The sequence below is a fragment of the Abramis brama genome (assembly GCF_963993115.1).
Source record: "Abramis brama genome assembly, chromosome: 10".
Taxonomy (NCBI): Eukaryota; Metazoa; Chordata; class Actinopteri; order Cypriniformes; family Leuciscidae; genus Abramis; species Abramis brama.
This window is the reverse complement of record NC_139972.1, coordinates 2,789,754-2,809,180: the sequence shown is the minus strand read 5'-3', so window position 1 is coordinate 2,809,180 and position 19,427 is coordinate 2,789,754. Positions and strand designations below refer to the sequence as shown.

General features: G+C 40.7%; 1 protein-coding gene across 5 annotated transcripts; it reads left to right on the top strand.

The window, feature by feature from the left end:
- Window positions 1–9,895: 9,895 nt before the first annotated feature.
- On the top strand, window positions 9,896–19,427 carry LOC311091386 (uncharacterized protein). 5 transcript variants are annotated; one of them, XM_084127336.1, is made up of 4 exons: window positions 9,896–11,432; window positions 11,545–11,667; window positions 11,806–11,929; window positions 12,440–19,427. In XM_084127336.1, the coding sequence occupies exon 4, from the start codon at window positions 14,046–14,048 to the stop codon at window positions 15,093–15,095; it is 1,050 nt and encodes a 349-aa protein (XP_083983462.1). In that variant the 5' UTR covers window positions 9,896–11,432; window positions 11,545–11,667; window positions 11,806–11,929; window positions 12,440–14,045; the 3' UTR covers window positions 15,096–19,427. The 5 variants fall into 5 exon arrangements, with proteins under 5 accessions (XP_083983462.1, XP_083983464.1, XP_083983461.1 ...); XM_084127338.1 differs by having other exon boundaries at window positions 9,896–11,667; window positions 12,440–12,547; window positions 13,000–19,427; XM_084127335.1 differs by having other exon boundaries at window positions 9,896–11,667; window positions 12,440–12,553; window positions 13,000–19,427.

Below are 19,427 nucleotides of genomic sequence, written 5' to 3'. Positions count from 1 at the left end.
TTTCATGTTTTCCTTGTTCTTTAGTGTGTTATGTAGCTGTTTGTGCATGTAAAAGATACCCTCATGTTTTTTTCTAACTTTTTTTTCTTTTACTTTCCTATGTGCTCTTAAAACATATTGTGTAGAAAGTCTTGTGACTTGATTGACTGACCAAATCTTAATGATTTACACCTGTGGCTTGTTATCAATTAAGCCCAATCTCTGTGTTTGGATATAAGAAGCCACCTCTATTTGGCCTCGTTTACACTGCAGGTCTTGATGCCCAATTCTGATTTGTTGCCTATATCCGATTTTTTTGACTGTCTGTTTACACGTTCTTTAAATTGTGACCCATATCCGATTCATGTGTTTACACTTGCCATAGGCTACTATCTGAAACATATCGCGCATGCTTAAAGGGTTAAATTCTCTTGCACAAATAGACGAACACCAAATATGTTTCATGCTCTGCGATATGCAAAGTTGCCAAACACCACTTTTGAATAAGAAACAATGTCTATAAAACTCGTTAAAACTCCACGAATCACAAGCGTGTCGGTGAGAACACTCGTTAAAACAACATACACACAGCATAAATAGTCCTAGCACTTTTTAAATTTAAATAGCCCACTTAAAGCGTTTATTACAAATAAATTACTAATTGCTTGAAATGAATAAATGTAAATGAACAAAAATTTTCGTTAAATTTACAATCATGTCAAAACACTTCCCGTGCCCCTCTCCACATTCCTCTCCTACGATGACAACGTTTCGTCGGGCCATCCGTCCCTTTGCAGATGTGCGTCGGGGTTTCTCTCGTCATTAAACCGCGGAGACGTTGCCTAATGCCTCAGAAAATCCGATCTGCCTGTTTACATGACAGTCGCATTGGCACATATCCGATTTATTTCCACATATGAATGAGGCCTGAAACCGATCTGGAAATATCCGAATGCATGCGTTTTTTTCCTGTTTACACTGTCATAGAACACATCCGATCTGTGTCACATGTGAGCAAAAAATCGGAATTGGGTCACATTTCACTGGCAGTGTAAACGGGGCCTTTGATCCAGACATTTCCTGTGAGGAATTGTTGAGTTGTTGACAATAAGTTCTGTAACCCGGGTGATCCAGGCTACCAGTAAAAGAGTTGAAAGTTATGTAAAAAGATGGGAAAATTAAGAAAAAGTGAATAAGAGAGGAAAAACGAAGAGAGAAAAACTTTAGAAGAGAAAGTGTTTCGTCCAATCATTGATCATGCTGCATTGATTGACACTCCAACGAGCCAATGGTAGCAGTGCACTGAGACTGCGCCGGCAACACTGCCGCTGTCAGAGACAATGGCCCTCATTTATCAAAAGTGCGTACACCAAATTTCCAGCGTACACCTGGCGTACACCCAAAACCACGGTGACTTTGAGATTTATCAATATGGACGTTGGCGTACGGCACTCTCAAATCCTACGCCAGCTCAGGAGGTGGTGTACGCACGTTTTGAGTTAGTGCGGAAATGCGCAGAAAAACAATTCCTAACACCACAAAACGCACTGACAAACTAAAAGATATGATATATTATGACCCACTGTAAAAAAAACAACAACATAGTAATTATAAACTTCAGTGTTTATTTTTGTGCAACATGGACTTCAATGTTTAATTTGTGTGACTTTACCAAAGCATTTGATTTGTAGGCATATGTATTCCTTCAGTTGTGAGCCTGTGCGCTTTACCTGACGTTTCAAGCCTTGTTTATACTTTCGCCTGGCTCCGCAGCGCGAGTCTCCGCAGACTGCACGCGCACCTCCCCAAACGGACGAGGCGTTTATACTCGACGCACTCGCCGTTGTATTCTTTGAAACGATGGTTAGGCCAGGGTTAGGCCCGGCAGGTGTGCACGGACTGGGTTCAGTAATGAAAGGCTTTCAATGACCAAAAAATAATTCAGACTGACAAAATAATAAAAATGACATTCTTCTTTTAAATAATAATAATAATAATAATAATAATACAAATAATAATAACGACATTCTTCTTCTAAATAACAATAAGCGTCATTAAAGGACAAGTTCGGTATTTTACACTTAAAGCCCTGTTTACAGATCGTATCTGATGAAATAGAACGGTTAAGATTAAATTTTGGACAAATGCTGCTGTCCCGAGAATTTTAGGTTTATTTCGCTTTCCCCCCCACCCCCACAATGGTTGTCTAGGTGCACTGGAACATTCCTTCCTAAAACACATTAGAGTTGGGGTACTCGAACTCGGACTCGGACTCGAGTCCGGACTCGAGTCCAATTTTTAATGAACTCGGACTTGTCACGCACTCGGATGAATTTGTCTTCGGACTTGACACGGACTCGGACATTTTAGACTCGGAAAATTTGCCGAGTACAGTCGAGTCCGGGCACTGGAGGACACAATATTATTCAAAAACGAAACAAAACGAAACTGCTTAACTTACATTGTGTTGTGTCAGTGTTGAGCATTGTAGCCAATCACAGATATGTATATTAAGCACATGAACACAGTGGCCAATCAGAGGCGTTTTGAGTCACCATGCGGAGAAGTCGCTCAAAACGTATGTTCAGAATCAGCGCGAGTTTTATCCTTTCGCAAATCTCCTCATAAACGACAAAGTCTTGACGCGATATAAATAAGAGATTCGCTGTGCAGTGCGGACAACTTCAGTGTTTATGACGAGAGTTTCAGTGAGAGTGCAGAACGTAAGTGAAAGAAGTAAGTGATGGCTTAAAGTGAGCGCTATTGACAATCTAAATAATATATTTTTTTCATGCTTGTAGAGGACCAGTGGTTACGTTCACACTGTAAATTAAAAAGAGTGATAACTGCATTTAAATGTGGGAGAGAATCCGCAGAATTTTTGTCCTGTGAGTCATGAAATTTATGTTACATTGATTTAGCCTACACTTTAGTCATTAGTTTACATACACCTTGCAGAATCTCCAAAATGTAATATTTATTTATTTTTTAATGAGGATGATCATAAAAACATTGTTTCTAGGCTATTTATTACTGCCCTGAAAAATCTTTTTCACATAATGGATGTTTAATAGCCTAGTCAACAAGAAAAAATACAAACACAAAATACAAGACAAATTACATAGGCTTGATTTTAATATTGTGTTTCTTTACCTGAATGATCCACAAGTTTTTTTTTTTTTTTTTTTTTTAAATGGTTGTTCATGAGGAAAAATCCTCCAGCTCCTGCACATTCTTTGCTTTTCCAGCATCTTCTGCATATTTCTCCTTACTAGCAGTGACCATGATTGTGAGATCCATCTTGTCACACTGAAGACAACTGATGGACTCATACACAACTATTACAAACCCTGCAAACATTTAGTGATGCTCAAGAAGGAAGCAACCATTAGGAGCCAGGGGGTGTACATTTTTGAACTGGATCATTGGTGTAAATTGCTCTTATTTTATTTTAAAAATCATTAATTAATTTAGTCCTGCCATTTAGAGGCTAAATAAGATATTAGCATGTAAAACAAAATAAGATCATCAAAATAAATAAAAATTAAAAAATCAACGTCATCTTGCTCAAAAGTTTACTCCTGGCTCTTAATGCATCGTGTTATATTCTTGAGCATTACCTTGCAGAATCTGAAAGATGTACGATAGGTAAACGTATGACTGTAACTATACATTGGAATCATTTTGTAAGGTTTAACATATTAATTTAAGAGCTCAGTGTTGAGACCTTTCACTGGAATTTGATTGACATGCGATCTGACCAGATAATGCAGATACCTGCCATTTTTGTCCGACAAACAAACCAAACCAGATAGTAGATTAAAGTCATTGGACTTGAACTTGAAAAATGATGTGTATTGAATTCTTTTTGCAGTTCTGATGTTCATTCATGTTTAATTCGTGCTATAACTAGAAGATATTATCAGTTCATGTGCTGCTTGAGTTGAGGCCTATATTAAAGCACCACAAAACGGTGTGTATTGTTTTAATTTCATAAAAATTACAAAATTTGAAAGCTGAGACTTTATTTCATACCAGAAGTAGCCTTGTCTTGTCTGTTGGCGCTTTGTCAGTGTCCTCTTTGCTCCGCAATATATATTTCACTGTGTGAGAACATGTGGAGTGAGAGCGGAATGGCTTGTCGGACGTAGCGACAGAAAGAGGGGCGGGTCTTTGTGAAAGGTCAATTTAAAACCATTTAAATCTTTGTGGACTCGGCCGGACTCGACTCGGACTCGGATGTTAAGGACTCGGACTCAAGTGCGACTCGGCCCTCTTTGGACTCGGACTTGGACTCGGACTCGATTGTTAAGGACTTGGACTCGACTCGGACTCGACAATGGTGGACTCGGACCCAACACTAAAACACATTCAACTTTCGTTTACAAAGACGTGAAACTCACCGAGTGGTCAGGGGTGTTCACTGGTATGCTCACTCAAAAATCGCTGAAAAAGAAGCATTTCAACAGGTTTTATCGTAGTTTTTGTCCAACTCCATTGACTTGTATTGAAAGAGCTGTGTGAGGTACGGTATTACTCCGCCGCTTCTTCTTCTGCTTCTTCTGTGTATTCAATGAAATGGCAGTGGTTTGCTTGCAATTGGCAAAGGTGCATTATCGCCACCAACTGGACTGGAGTGTCTATTATTCAAGCTCTCAACGGAAGAATCTACGGGTGTGACGCGTTTGGAAAAATAGGTCCACAGTTTTACAACTAATGGTAAAACACCTGTTGGAATGCATCTTTTTCAGCGATTTTTGAGTGAGCATATCAGTGAACACCCCTGACCACTCGGTGAGTTTCACGTCTTTGTAAACGAAAGTTTAATGTGTTTTAGGAAGGAATGTTCCAGTGCACCTAGACAACCATTGTGGGGGTGGGGGGGAAAGTGAAATAAACCTAAAATTCTCGGGACAGGAGCATGTGTCCAAATTTTAATCTTAACCGTTCTATTTCATCAGATACGATCTGTAAACAGGGCTTTAAGTGTAAAATACCGAACTTGTCCTTTAATAATAAAAATCTAGAAATCAATTTTGTTTCTTTCCACTTCCCTGGTTTCTCTTTCTCTTTCTCAAAGAAGTTTCTCTTCTTTGCCGTCTTCCGTGTGTCCATGGTGTAAAATGAGGGCGTGGGGTAAGCGGAGACTTGAATATATAGGGGCGTGTTATTCTAATGCCGCTTGTTTTCAGCCGCGGCATTTATCAAGGGCAGGTATTGCGTACACCTGGATTTCAAAGGTACGCACAGCTTCATAAATCAGGCGGTGAGAGGAGTGTAAGCATAATCTTACGCCAACATATACGCCCGTTTCTACGCAAGAATGATAAATGAGGGCCATTGAGAGAGAGAGAGCGAGCAAGTGAGCAAGTCAGACGAAGCATGCACACTGAGTGATTTCCAGATACTCCGCATCAAAAAATAGATATTGAGAAAAAGAAACTTGAATGCAATCAAAAGATTACATTTTTGAGTGAATTTAGAAGAGCTGATGTCGAAGTGAGAAGACGACGAGGCAGAGAATCGAGAATAAAGGCCGATGTTGATACACGGAGCACCAAAGCACCGCAAATTATCTACTTATTGAATAAGATGCGAAATTCTTGCCTTGGTGAGTTGTTTTTTTTATATTGACGACATTTTACAAGAGAACTGTTGAAGACTCAGCGGTAAATCAGTAATGTGATATTAGCGTTCATATAGGCCGCTTATGCATGGTGTGTGAGCTAGTGCTAATTTGCACGTTGGGCTAAAGCTAATCACATGTGAAGATGCAAACGAGTCAATGAAGTAACAACGTCGTGTATAAGTGTCAAGATATTGAGTTAATATGTTGTTTGAAGTGTATACATGATATTTGTTGATAAAAGTGTTTGAATGGAAGATGAATTATTGTTCTGCCTTGTGTTTTGCAAGGCTGGGTATTTTTTTCCTTCTGTGTGTTTCTTCTGAGAAATTGTGATCACCATCCTGGACACGTGAGACGCATATGAGCGTATGTAAAAGGCGAGCCACCCACGGAGACAATTTGATTGTTGAACTTTGATCTTGAGTTCATCGAAACTGGTATGAGAAATCTTTTCCTTTTTGTTTTTGGACAAACAGGACTGAGACTTTGTTTTTGCATATTTTTACTTGAGCTTTGAACGGAGAGACATTGATTCTGAACTGAACGATTCTAAAGAGTCAACAAATCTTTTGATCTAAGTCTTTTGATTCTGAACTGACATTAACTGAATCAATTCAGTGAATCTTGAATATTTGATTCATTTGGCTGAAAAGACTGTTACATTTTGAAGGGAAAGAGTGATTTGAATTGAGTTGTAATATTTTGTTTTGAAAACATTGTTTATTGTTTCCTTCAATTTTATTGGGTTATAAACAAACTGAGTCTGTTGAGTTTTCCAATAAGTTTTATTTTATTATTTCATTTTTGTACAAAGTATATGACAATTGTTCTCAATTGAGTTGATTTGTTTGAGTTGATTAGTCCAACTTCCTAAAATTTCAAAAAGAGAGTTGATTATAAGCATTGTCCTACATTGTATGTTGTTAAATGACAGAGATTTACATACTCCAGACAAATTGCAATTAAGAAATTCTTCAATGAATGCAAGATTCTAACCAGTAAACCAAACTCTTGGTTTTCACCTACCTGCTGTGTTGCTTCCCTCTCTCCAGTAGCCGCTCCTTACCTTCTGATCAGTTGGCCCATATGGAACCCTATACAAGTGTGACACATCAGACCTGACACGTGTTACACGCTACAGTTCCTTTTGCTTGTTTGTTTGACTTCTAGTTTGACATTTTGAATAGGCTTACACTGAATTCTAGTTTTAGTTTCTTTGATCCTACATATTTATTTAATTTGTTAAAGCTGATTTCAGATGTATGATTTAAAACATGCTAATGTGTTTGTATTACATTAATTGTTTCTATTTTGTTTATGGTTTTATTAGTGGTGGGCAGATCGAGGCTTCGTGAAACAATGAAACAGTTGAAGCAAATGTGCCATATTGTGTCGAGGCTTCGAAACAATCCGACACCCGTCTCAATGGTGACACCTAGTGGTCACTTGCAGGTGTTGATCTGAAACAACCTTGACAACGAGCCATTAAAAAATTTGTTTGTTTTTTTTATTGTATTTTTCTAATATGTAAAGCTTGTAACCTGTAGGCTCCTCACTGTGCATAATGTTATTTTGGTCATGAAAAATGAATATTAATAAGAGAAATCAAGCCACAATGTCTCACTTTTTTATAGATTTTTATTCAAAAATATTAATTTCTCTGCTGTGGAAGGACTTAGCCTACTTCTTTTTTACAGGTAATTTCTCCAGCCTTTGAAAAAATCCTCTCACAAGGGACACTGGTTGCTGGCATGCAAATATATTTTTTTTAGCAAGGACATTGCTCACATGCTCTCTCTTTCCAGCCTGACTACGTTAGACTTCTTACTTCCGCTCAATTTCATTTCGCTTCTGTACTCAGTCTGAGACAGCGTAATAGCTTTCCGTTTTCCTCCGGCCTGAAAACAGCCGGCCAATCAACGAACAGAGGGCGGGCTGAGAGCCGTGACGTAGACGCTGATTGTACTGTGGATGTGTAGATTTACTTCACATAATCTGCAAAAGTCGTTCACAGCCATGTTCACTCTGTTATTTCGCTCGATGGTTTTGTTTTCGCATCATACATGTGTTTACAGTGGAAGTTAGATGCGGCTGAGCATGCGCATAACACACGCCATAACCAAACGTTATGTGATTGGCTTACGGGTAACCAATGATTTTAAACTTCAGACAAGCACCCCCCCGCGAGAAAGAAAATGCTTTTCAATTATGCCATGCCAGACTCTGTCTACGAAGCAAAGCGAAGTAGCAGAGTTTGGTATTACCAGGCTACTCTCTTTCCAGTAAGTTAGGGGATTATGATTTCTGGGCAAAAATGCATCGTTGAGGTATTTTTTCACTTCCACTGTGGCATCAGCTGTAGCATTGTGTATCATCTGGGTTTCACGGATACAATTATCAAAAAGTTCCTATGAACTGTCCTGTGTTTCTGCTGGTGTTGCTGTTGATGATGATGATGATGATGATGATGGGCATGATGTTGACATTTGTGGCTCTGAATGAAAATGAAAACAGCAATTAGTAACAAATCCTAAACTGACGGCATATATGAAGTATAAATTACATGAATCAAATTACATAACATAACATAGACTGACATAGCAGGCCTAGGTACCATCTATCTATGTCTATCTATTAATCTATATATGTATCTATCTATTAATCTATCTATCTATCTATACAGTGAGGAAAATAAGTATTTGAACACCCTGCTATTTTGCAAGTTCTCCCACTTGGAAATCATGGAGGGGTCTGAAATTGTCATCGTAGGTGCATGTCCACTGTGAGAGACATAATCTAAAAAAAAAAATCCAGAAATCACAATGTATGATTTTTTAACAATTTATTTGTACGCTACAGCTGCAAATAAGTATTTGAACACCTGAGAAAATCAATGTTAATATTTGGTACAGTAGCCTTTGTTTGCAATTACAGAGGTCAAACGTTTCCTGTAGTTTTTCACCAGGTTTGCACACACTGCAGGAGGGATTTTGGCCCACTCCTCCACACAGATCTTCTCTAGATCAATCAGGTTTCTGGGCTGTCGCTGAGAAACACGGAGTTTGAGCTCCCTCCAAAGATTCTCTATTGGGTTTAGGTCTGGAGACTGGCTAGGCCACGCCAGAACCTTGATATGCTTCTTACAGAGCCACTCCTTGGTTATCCTGGCTGTGTGCTTCGGGTCATTGTCATGTTGGAAGACCCAGCCTCGACCCATCTTCAATGCTTTAACTGAGGGAAGGAGGTTGTTCCCCAAAATCTCGCAATACATGGCCCCGGTCATCCTCTCCTTAATACAGTGCAGTCGCCCTGTCCCATGTGCAGAAAAACATCCCCAAAGCATGATGCTTCCACCCCCATGCTTCACAGTAGGGATGGTGTTCTTGGGATGGTACTCATCATTCTTCTTCCTCCAAACACGTTTAGTGGAATTATGACCAAAAAGTTCTATTTTGGTCTCATCTGACCACATGACTTTCTCCCATGACTCCTCTGGATCATCCAAATGGTCATTGGCAAACTTAAGACGGGCCTTGACATGTGCTGGTTTAAGCAGGGGAACCTTCCGTGCCATGCATGATTTCAAACCATGACGTCTTAGTGTATTACCAACAGTAACCTTGGAAACGGTGGTCCCAGCTCTTTTCAGGTCATTGACCAGCTCCTCCCGTGTAGTTCTGGGCTGATTTCTCACCTTTCTTAGGATCATTGAGACCCCACGAGGTGAGATCTTGCATGGAGCCCCAGTCCGAGGGAGATTGACAGTCATGTTTAGCTTCTTTCATTTTCTAATGATTGCTCCAACAGTGGACCTTTTTTCACCAAGCTGCTTGGCAATTTCCCTGTAGCCCTTTCCAGCCTTGTGGAGGTGTACAATTTTGTCTCTAGTGTCTTTGCACAGCTCTTTGGTCTTGGCCATGTTAGTAGTTGGATTCTTACTGATTGTATGGGGTGGACAGGTGTCTTTATGCAGCTAACGACCTCAAACAGGTGCATCTAATTTAGGATAATAAATGGAGTGGAGGTGGACATTTTAAAGGGAGACTAACAGGTCTTTGAGGGTCAGAATTCTAGCTGATAGACAGGTGTTCAAATACTTATTTGCAGCTGTATCATACAAATAAATAGTTAAAAAATCATATATTGTGATTTCTGAATTGTTTGTTTTAGATTATGTCTCTCACAGTGGACATGCACCTACGATGACAATTTCAGACCCCTCCATGATTTCCAAGTGGGAGAACTTGCAAAATAGCAGGGTGTTCAAATACTTATTTTCCTCACTGTATATGTATCTATCTATTAATCTATCTGTCTATATATATTTATATCTGTGCATCTATTAATGTGTCACTATATGTATACTCTGTCTCTAGCCTATCAGTCAATGTGTAAATTTAAATGTAAGCCTAAATATAACTAAACAAATCGCACTATAAATGTCACTATATCACCAAAAATCCGCTATCTAAAAATCAAACTCCTCTCACAAAAACCCATGAGGTCCAGATGCGTTGACTTCACTTTTATACAGATTGTGTGGTCTGTTCCCGACCCTGTCAATCAAACGCTGAATCGGCGGATCAAGCCACCTGTCGAAACACTTGTGAAACACTCCGAAGCTTCATTTAGCCGTAGTCACGTGACATGGGTGTTTTGAATCATGCTTCGGATCAGTGTTTCGAAACATCTGCGCTTCGGGATCTCGAAAAGCTTCGGAACTTCAGTTTCGCGTCAGCCATCCCTATTTATTAGAAACCAACAATTACCACAGGGTTGGCTGGCCAATAGAGGGCGCTAGGGAGAATGGAGGCAGGTCTGTGGAGCAGCTTAGCCAATTGCTGTTTTAAGAAATGAATGTTTGACATAAACTGTAGCCAATCAGCGAGCTCAAATAAGTCAAAGTGAAAGAACTGGGCCCAGATCAACCTGACATATCTATCAGACAGCAGGCTAGCGATAAAGGGAAGCAGTGTGTGCGAGGCTTTTCGCGTTGCTGGTAACATTACACTAGAAAGGCCTGGCTAGCTAGATGTGGTCATGCAAATGCCTTATTTTGCTTTCCGTGCTTACTTTTTAAAACAACGGGGACAGATCCAGCATGGACAGTTACCGGAGTGAGGGATATGAAGCACCTGTCTGAGAAAGTAACGAAACACAAGAACACCAAGGTACACATGGATAATTCCGTTAAGATATCTATACTGGGAAGAGTAACATCGCTACGCAGCTTGACGAAGGCCACAGGGTTGCGGTGAGGAAACACAACAGGAGGTGGATAAAAACCGGCACATCTTATCCAAAATAATCGACTGTGTGAAGTTTTGTGGGGCTTTTGAGCTGGCCTTGCGTGGGCATGACGAGACTGACACCACGAACAATCCCGGCATTTTCCGGGGACTGGTGGTCTTTGTTGCCTCACTCGACAGCGTGCTGGAGGAGCACCTTAACACAGCCACCGTTTTTAAAGGTATGTCAAAGACCATACTAAACGAGCTGTTAGACTGCATGCTGTCAGTGCTGAAGGATTACATTCTGGAGGAAGTGAAGCATGCAGATTTCATGGCCATAAAAGACGATGAGACGACATTTCCACCCACTACCAGCTGGTGCTTGTGCTACGTTACATCGAAGGCAACAACAACATCCAAGAGCGTTTTTTCGAGTTCATTATGATCCAGAAAGCCACCGCAGACACCATCAATACAGCGCTTCTCGAGAGGCTAAGCATCATACTCCCAGCTGGACAAAAATCCAAACTTATCGGCCAAGCTTATGACGGAACTAATGTATTGAGGGAGCCACCGGCGGAGTGCAGCGCAAGGTAATCGATGTCCACGAAAATGTTCACAGTTATGCGCAACAGCTGAATCTCATCATGCAACAGGCAACGTCACATATACCCAAAATCAGCACCTTTTTTCCCAATCTTGCAGGATTTTCTGCTTTCTTCTCCAGGTCACCCAAGTGAACCACCGTGCTTGACCAAATGGTTGCCCATAGACTTCCCAGAGCCTCTACAACACGCTGGAACTTCCACAGTCGCGCTGTGAACACAGGTAACAAGCAAAGGGATGACCTCCGAAAGTGATTTCAGACCACCAGAGACAATGGAAACTTTGATCCCCTAACTGTCAGAGAGGCTGGGGGCTTTGTGAGGATGCTTGAAGACGAGGCTTTCTGTGTTTTTTTTCTAGCACTGATCCACAAGATCATGCCCCATGTGGACATGCTGTTCAACCAGCTGCAGAAAAGGAACATCAACCCTGTCTTCATTAAAGCACTTGTCCAGAGGTTCGCAGACAGCATGCAAACGATCAGGTAAATAACTATGTACTGTTGGCTGATAAAGATTTTGTTGTTAGAAATGTGATTTGCTTATTTCCAGCTGTGTCCAAATGTGCCTAGTCATCCAAGTGGATGATTATCATAGAGCCCATTACAATTATATTTTTTTAGTATTTTAAAAGCAAAGAGACCATTAGATTTGGTTAACAATGCAGGTAAAATAGTTATCAAACACAATTTCTAACAACAGGCTTATTCAGGTGTCCACCAGGTCAATTTCTTGAAGAGGCTTAGTTGTTATTAAAAATTAACTTTATTGTCATTTAGACTATAATTTACACATGAAAAATGCACATCAGAATGCATCCAGCTCATAAATATAATAGATAAAAGATAATAGATATAAAATGTAAATATGTACCTCACAGTTCACTAGCTGCTAGACATAGTCCTTATGTGTGTATATGAGTCACTGGATGTGCACGTGTGGGAGTTAAGAAATATGATGACAAGTTAGCAACTTAAACTTTATTTTTGGAGCAGGGCCTCTATTCCCTCTCTGTGTGGGGACGGTATATCGGACCAGCAGCAGCCTATAAAGCGACGAAGGATACTGGGACCAGGCTGGCTACAGAGGGAACTGTGTGAGATGTAACTGTCAGTGTTTCCTTTACAAAGTTTTTTTTAGGCCTGTGGTGGTATGTAGCCACGTAATAAAAAATAAAAAACCTGAAGAATGGCATATTTGAATTGCCACATCTGACTGGTCGATTGATGGAGCAGGTGTTCTGCAATTTATATTTGCATCCATGTTCTTGTTAGCTCAGTATATTCCAGGTTTATGGCAAAATAATAGCAGTTTTAATTGGAAAGAAATTCAGTGTGTAAGGAATCCTCACATGTGACAGAAAATATGTGGTTTATATATTGAAATTAAACCTTGTTTTGTAATGAAAACCAATAGGGAGTTAGTGAGAAGTAAACTTACTGTAAAGTGCAATTAGGAATAATGGTGTTAAAACCTTTAGTAATCATACTTGACTTACTTTACACTTTCATTAAAATAGCTTTATTGTAAATTTAAGCTGATGAATCTTTTACAGGTATGTGAGACCATCCTGACCCATGCCAAGGAGCGGTTCTCCTTCACTCAGCACCTCATCAGCGCAACACTGTTGCATGGAGAGCTGTTCCCACAACACTGTGTGAAGTTCCCTGACACAGCGCTTGAAACAACAGTGGAGGCGTGTTGAACAAGGCCAAGCTCAAAACAGAACTGTCCCTCGTCTATGAGAACGATGAGTTCAAGACTTGCAGTGGTGCAGTTTCTCATGGAGAACAACCTTCAGTGCACTTTTACAGAGACTGTCAGTCTTCTCAAGATCCTCATCACCACACCCATGACAACAGCTGAGTCTGAGAGGTGCTTCTCTACTTTAAAAAGGATTCAAGTTCACCTATTTTACCTAGACATTGAACGAAAAAGGCATCAGACATAAATTAATCTTTTAATCTGGCTGTTTCATCCGATGTATAATTGTACGAGACTCGACACCTGATGTTGTTTTTCCTGAGACCTGAAGCTTTTCAGTCTGAGGCATGACACCTTTTACTTATATGAGTGAGGTCTGAGGATGTCCTAAAATGTTCACCGTAGTTCCAGTGAAGGTGCAGCAGTCGCGACTCTCTCAGCTGATCTCAGGTCAGATCAATTCTGTGTTAGGAACTTTGGGTTCATTGATCCACAAACAGGCTCCACCCACTCTGACCACACCTCTCACACACTCACACACTCACACTCTCACACACACACACACACACTCACTCACACACATAGCCTTGGGTAACCCCACTGCTTAAAAAAACAACACTAAACACATCATTTGTAGAGAATTACAGATCTATCTCTCTCCTACCATTCATTGCGAAAACACTTGAAAGAGCTGTTTTCAACCAAGTAACATCATTCTTGTCTCTGAACAACCAGCTGGACGTCAACCAATCCAGCTTCAAGAAAGGGCATTCAACTGAGACTGCATTACTGTCGGTCACAGAAGCCCTACTGATCGCAAAAGCTGCTTCCAAATCCTCAGTTCTCATTCTTCTGGATCTGTCTGCTGCCTTCGACACTGTGAATCATCAGATCCTTATGTCCAGCCTCTCAGCACTGGGCATCACAGGAACTTCCTTCCACTGGTTTGAGTCCTATCTCACAGGTAGGTCCTTCAGGGTCGCATGGAGAGGCGAGGCATCCAGAGCACATCATCTGACCACAGGGGTTCCTCAGGGTTCAGTTCTTGGTCCCCTCCTCTTCTCCATCTACACCACATCACTGGGACACATCATACAGGCACATGGTGGCTCTTACCATTGCTATGCTGATGACACACAGCTCTTCCTCTCATTTCAACCAGATGATCCCACAGTAGCTGCACGGATCTCAAGCTGTCTGGCGGACATCTCGACATGGATGAAGGAACATCACCTGCAGCTCAACCTGGCAAAGACTGAGCTTCTCGTCATCCCTGCCAGTCCATCTCTACAGCACAACTTCACTATCCAGCTAGACTCATCATCAATCACCCCATCAAGGTCGGTCAGAAATCTTGGAGTAATACTGGATGACCAGCTGACATTCACAGATCACATTTCAAAGACAGCTCGATCATGCAGGTTTGCACTGCACAACATCAGGAAGATCAGGCCTTTCCTAACTGAGCATGCAACACAACTTCTCGTCCAGGCCCTGGTCATTACTCGGCTTGACTACTGCAATGCTCTTCTGGCCGGACTTCCATTATGTGCAACTAAACCTCTACAAATGATTCAGAACGCTGCAGCTCGTCTTGTCTTCAACGAGCCCAAGAGGGCCCACATCACTCCTCTGTTCATCTCTCTGCACTGGCTACCTCTCTCTGCTCGCATCAAGTTCAAGGCATTGACTCTTGCTTACAGATCTGTCACAGGCTCAGCTCCCTCCTACTTTCACTCACTCCAACAAGTCTACATCCCTACCAGAAGCCTTCGATCGGTCAACGAGCAACGTCTCGTGGTTCCATCACAGAGAGCCAAAAAATCACTTTCCAGAACATTCTCATTCACAGTTCCATGCTGGTGGAATGCTCCCCCCCACCCGCATCCGGAATGCAAAATCCCTGACAACATTCAAAAGAGAGCTGAAAACTCATCTCTTCCGTGAGCACTTAACCTCATAAAAAAATAAAAAAATAAAAAACTTTCCTTTTCCTGTAAATTCTCGCTTATTGGGCTTATGCTACTCTGATTAATGCCTGAACTTCGTATTTTGAGCACTTCTTGCGTTGTTTTTGCCTCTTCACGATGACTCGCTTAATTTAGTCCTAATTTGTAAGTCGCTTTGGACAAAAGCGTCTGCTAAATGACTAAATGTAAATTGTAGCGACTGGGCTATTTGAATCATTCGTTCGTTTGATTCTGAATTAACCAATTCGGACTCTGTGTTTTTCTAAGCACATTCCTGTCCAAAATGTTCTTTGCTAAGCTTACCGAAGCTTGTAACCTCCTGACTTCAAAGATTGCAAATCATACGCCAGGCTCCAGAAAGACTGGAGCAAATGGACTTTCGTGACACTTTATTGTACCTTGGAGGATAAACAGTCAACATCTTTCGTTAACTCTGCAAAGTTCTGCATTCCAAACCCCCTTCCCCCTCTCTGGACCACAGAGAGATAACAAAACCTTCTCCTGCTACGTGACATCACACCCCCACACACACACAAACATCCTTTGAATTTAACTTAGAACTTAGAGATATTCTTTTTGATATACAATTCCATTATGCATGTGATTAGTTTTGTGTTATTCTATAGTGTGATTCCCTAGTGTGTAGTTTTGAATTCTAAGTGGGTATTTTAAGAATGATACACTATATTTGTACCCTAACTCCCCCCAGACCATAAAATTTTATGGTCCTAACGGAATGTCGACAACCCAGGAATCTCACTGAGATTCTGGCAGGAGAGCAGAATTAACGTGTTCATCCTAGATATTTTATATGTATAACCATTGAAGAAATATGCAAACCTGAATGTAATTTCTCTTTTCCACGATTGTTCTTCTCTGTGATATGTTTTTGTATTCTTGTAAACCTTAAAGGAATAATGTTTCAGAGGTGCACACTGTTGCGAATTCATAGGTATATGTCATGTGGTCTTTTTAAAAGTCCAATTTTCATTCCCACTTGTAAATGCACATCACATTTTAGGTTAGTCTTATTCCCAGTTTGTTAATCGAACTTTTAATACTTATCTTACAGAGTAAGAAGGTACTTCTAGGCCGTAGCTTTTAAACATACCAAATTTGGTCTTGAATTGAACCTCCATATACCCGTAGGAAAGATACGGATACCAAATTATGATAAAATGCATTTTACTGCAGTTATAATTGTTTAACGTAGAAATGGCATGATCCTAAGACTGCCATAAAACATGCAAATCAAACTCATAGTGAGACAAAGAACTTTTCTCCCGCCTGGAATTTCGCGTTCCAATTGGCTCAAGCCCAGGGAGGAGTGAAATTCCTGTGCCCTAGAAAAGCGGTTACACTCCGCGTTCCGCTGAGTTCTGTTCTGTATTTCCTTTCGTCTTGTTTTGTTCCTGCACTTTCACGAACCCGCCTCGTCAGCGAGAAGACCTTATGGCTCCCTTTTGGGAGCGTTTTCAATTTCTTTAAGTCTTTTCTTTATTTTCGTCTTCGGACTCCACGAAGCAGACGCAGCAGACAACTTCAACTCAAAGAGAAAGACTCTTTCGAAAACCCCGCTACCGCGCTCACCAGAAGACACGAGAGCACGAGCCCTGCTTTCTTAAAGAAACACACGCACGCTGGTCTTAGGACACACGCATGAACTCTGCGTTCTTCAGCAACAAAGAGAACCATTTTGCAAGATAAGTTTATTGAACTTTTAATGTGATTTGATTCCTTGCTGTCTCTCAAAAGGTTACATTGCCTGTGATTTTGCAGAGATCATCTCGGTGATCTCTCTCATCCTGAACTTTAGTTTCACTTTCTCCCTTTCATCCTCTCCCTCTCTCATCTGTTATCCGTTTGGTCTTGTAATGTTTTCATCCGTATGTTTCTGTTGTAAATATGTATTTACTCTGTGTATACTCGTAGTTTCGATGTAGTATTAGTCTAATTATTAAATTCCATATGTCCTTGACTGACTCTGTTTTAATTGCCCATGTTACTTAGTCCCTGAAATGTTCGATCTTAGCTATATGCTTTATCTTGGTACGATTTAAGTAACCTAATTTTACACAGAAAGTTGTCTTTTCAAGGCCTGGAAAAGATACTCTTTCTCGTGTTTGTAAGAAGGATAATTTTCCTTGAGAATTAAGTTAATCTTACGTTCAATGTTTGCTGGACAAACAGATTGTTTGATAACTAAATTAATTCCATTAAAGTTATCCCATAACTTCGAGCTGAAATAAGAACTATTGATGTATTAATGACGAACCATAAATGGTAATCGTTCATATATCAATCTAGTTCAGCTGCGATAAATTAATGTAACTGTAACATACAAAATATTAATCATATTCATGATTAATTATTAAAATTCCCTATAGATCATTTGAGCTAATATTAATATTATTGTACAACCCATTGTTGCTACAAAATGTAAATGTAGTCTCTCTCTCAAAGACACACTCACATACACACAAGTCTTCCACAGTCATATATTCAATGTAAATGGCTGTTATTGTGTGTGTGTGTGTGTGTGTGTGTGTGTCTGTTCACCTTCTCCAAGGTCTGTGTGGTTTGTCCATCTGTGTCATACTCGGGGGATTTAAGTCCAAAAAACCACAACCATCCAATCAATTCCCCACAGACAAAATCAATCCCCATCCTAAATTTGTTATTGTCTGAGAAGCAGTTTCACTCAGACATACATCACAATAGGGAAGAAAAAGTGCACTTTAAAGCATTTATAGTCCCACTGAAGTGCTTTGAAACTCACAGAGTTATTCAGTGTGTTGATGTAATTTCCACTGAAACAGGAAGACAGGGCGGGGCATCTCAAACAGCTCCTCCCCTTTTTTAAAATAGCCAATAGCGTTTCATTTTTATCACAGTTCAGAGCCGTTGAGCTCGGAAAAGCCGCAGTTTCCTTCTAATCTCGAACCGTTTATCTTCTTCATTCCCTCCATGTTGCTTTAAAATACAGCATTCTGTGCAGAATTGAAAGGATCCGATGTGTTTTGTGTTCTGCTGCGACTCGATCATATAATCCGCTCTGTGTGTCGTGTCTCTGGACCGGAGCTGCGGCAGGTCGCGTGACACTAACGTGAAACCAGACTTCATTTGCCCCAATGGAAAGCATATTTACACTGTTTGAATAATTCCCTATCCACTATATAGTGCACTATGTGTCACTAACTTGAGATGAAATGAAGTTCCTAAACTTAAGTTAGGGAGGAGCGAGCCCATCTAATCTTTCAATCGACAGCCAGAGTATAAAAGCAGCCGCTTGGCTCTCTCCAGTGTCAGCTGTTCCAGCATCCGGTAGTGCCGTACTGAACAATGTCCAACATCTCGGAAATCCAGCTTTTTCCTTCAGACGAATTGTCTATTCTTCCAGATACACCAACAGTCACATCTCGGATAAGATTGGATCTTACGGATCCAAACTTGGATACTCTTTCTGAGCGCTCCAACCGCAAAATCCAGCACTCATTCAAAGACACTCCAGAAGACACGCTCTCCTCCACACTCAAGATCACCAGTTTAATCTGCGCGTCCTCCATCTTCTTCACAGACTTCATCTCTTCATTCTACCGCTGCTAATCTACCGATTCCACCCATTTCAAAATGGTCTGTCAACAGCCAACGTCAAGTCCTCTCCAGCTCTGGAGTCCATTTCTCCCGCAGTTCATCAAAGCTGAACTTGACGATCTCTTCATTAGTTCTAACAGTTCCAGCATTATAACAAACTCTTCAACATTTCATAAAAGCAAGACTCATCCCTCATCCACTTCTGTTTCTCTCCCGGCCCGGCGTTCTGAACGTACACATTCTCAGCGCGCTATTCCTCGTACTACCTAATCCACCTGTTTTTCCACCCGACCAACAACAGCCGCCGTGAAGGAAAGTTCTGCTTTCTTCTCCCTTCTGGTCCACAATTTTCTTCTAACATTCTTCTCGGTATAGAAAGGTATTAGGATTTCCCTACTCTTTTTTGCCCTTCTTCACGTTTAACAGCAACTATTTCAGAATGTGTGATTCTTCAAACTCTGAGGCTTTACCTGCACGACTGCACTGAAGAAACGCGTGTTGCCCAGATTACTGAGAGCCCTGACAGACACGACACCAGCGCTTCATGTGGAGCTGATTTCAGGCTTTTGGGATGTTGTCCTGTTTTTATGTCTTTCTTTTAACCTTTCCGCTTCAATGGCCACAATGGCCTATCGGTTTTATAAATAAAATATAATGGGTGTGGGCCACTTTTTATATAATATAAATTTGTGTAATGTAAATATATTAAAATTAA

Bases quoted from the DNA above. Each gene is read 5' to 3' on its own strand.
- LOC311091386 (XM_084127336.1), top strand. From the start codon at position 14,046: ATGTCCAGCCTCTCAGCACTGGGCATCACAGGAACTTCCTTCCACTGG.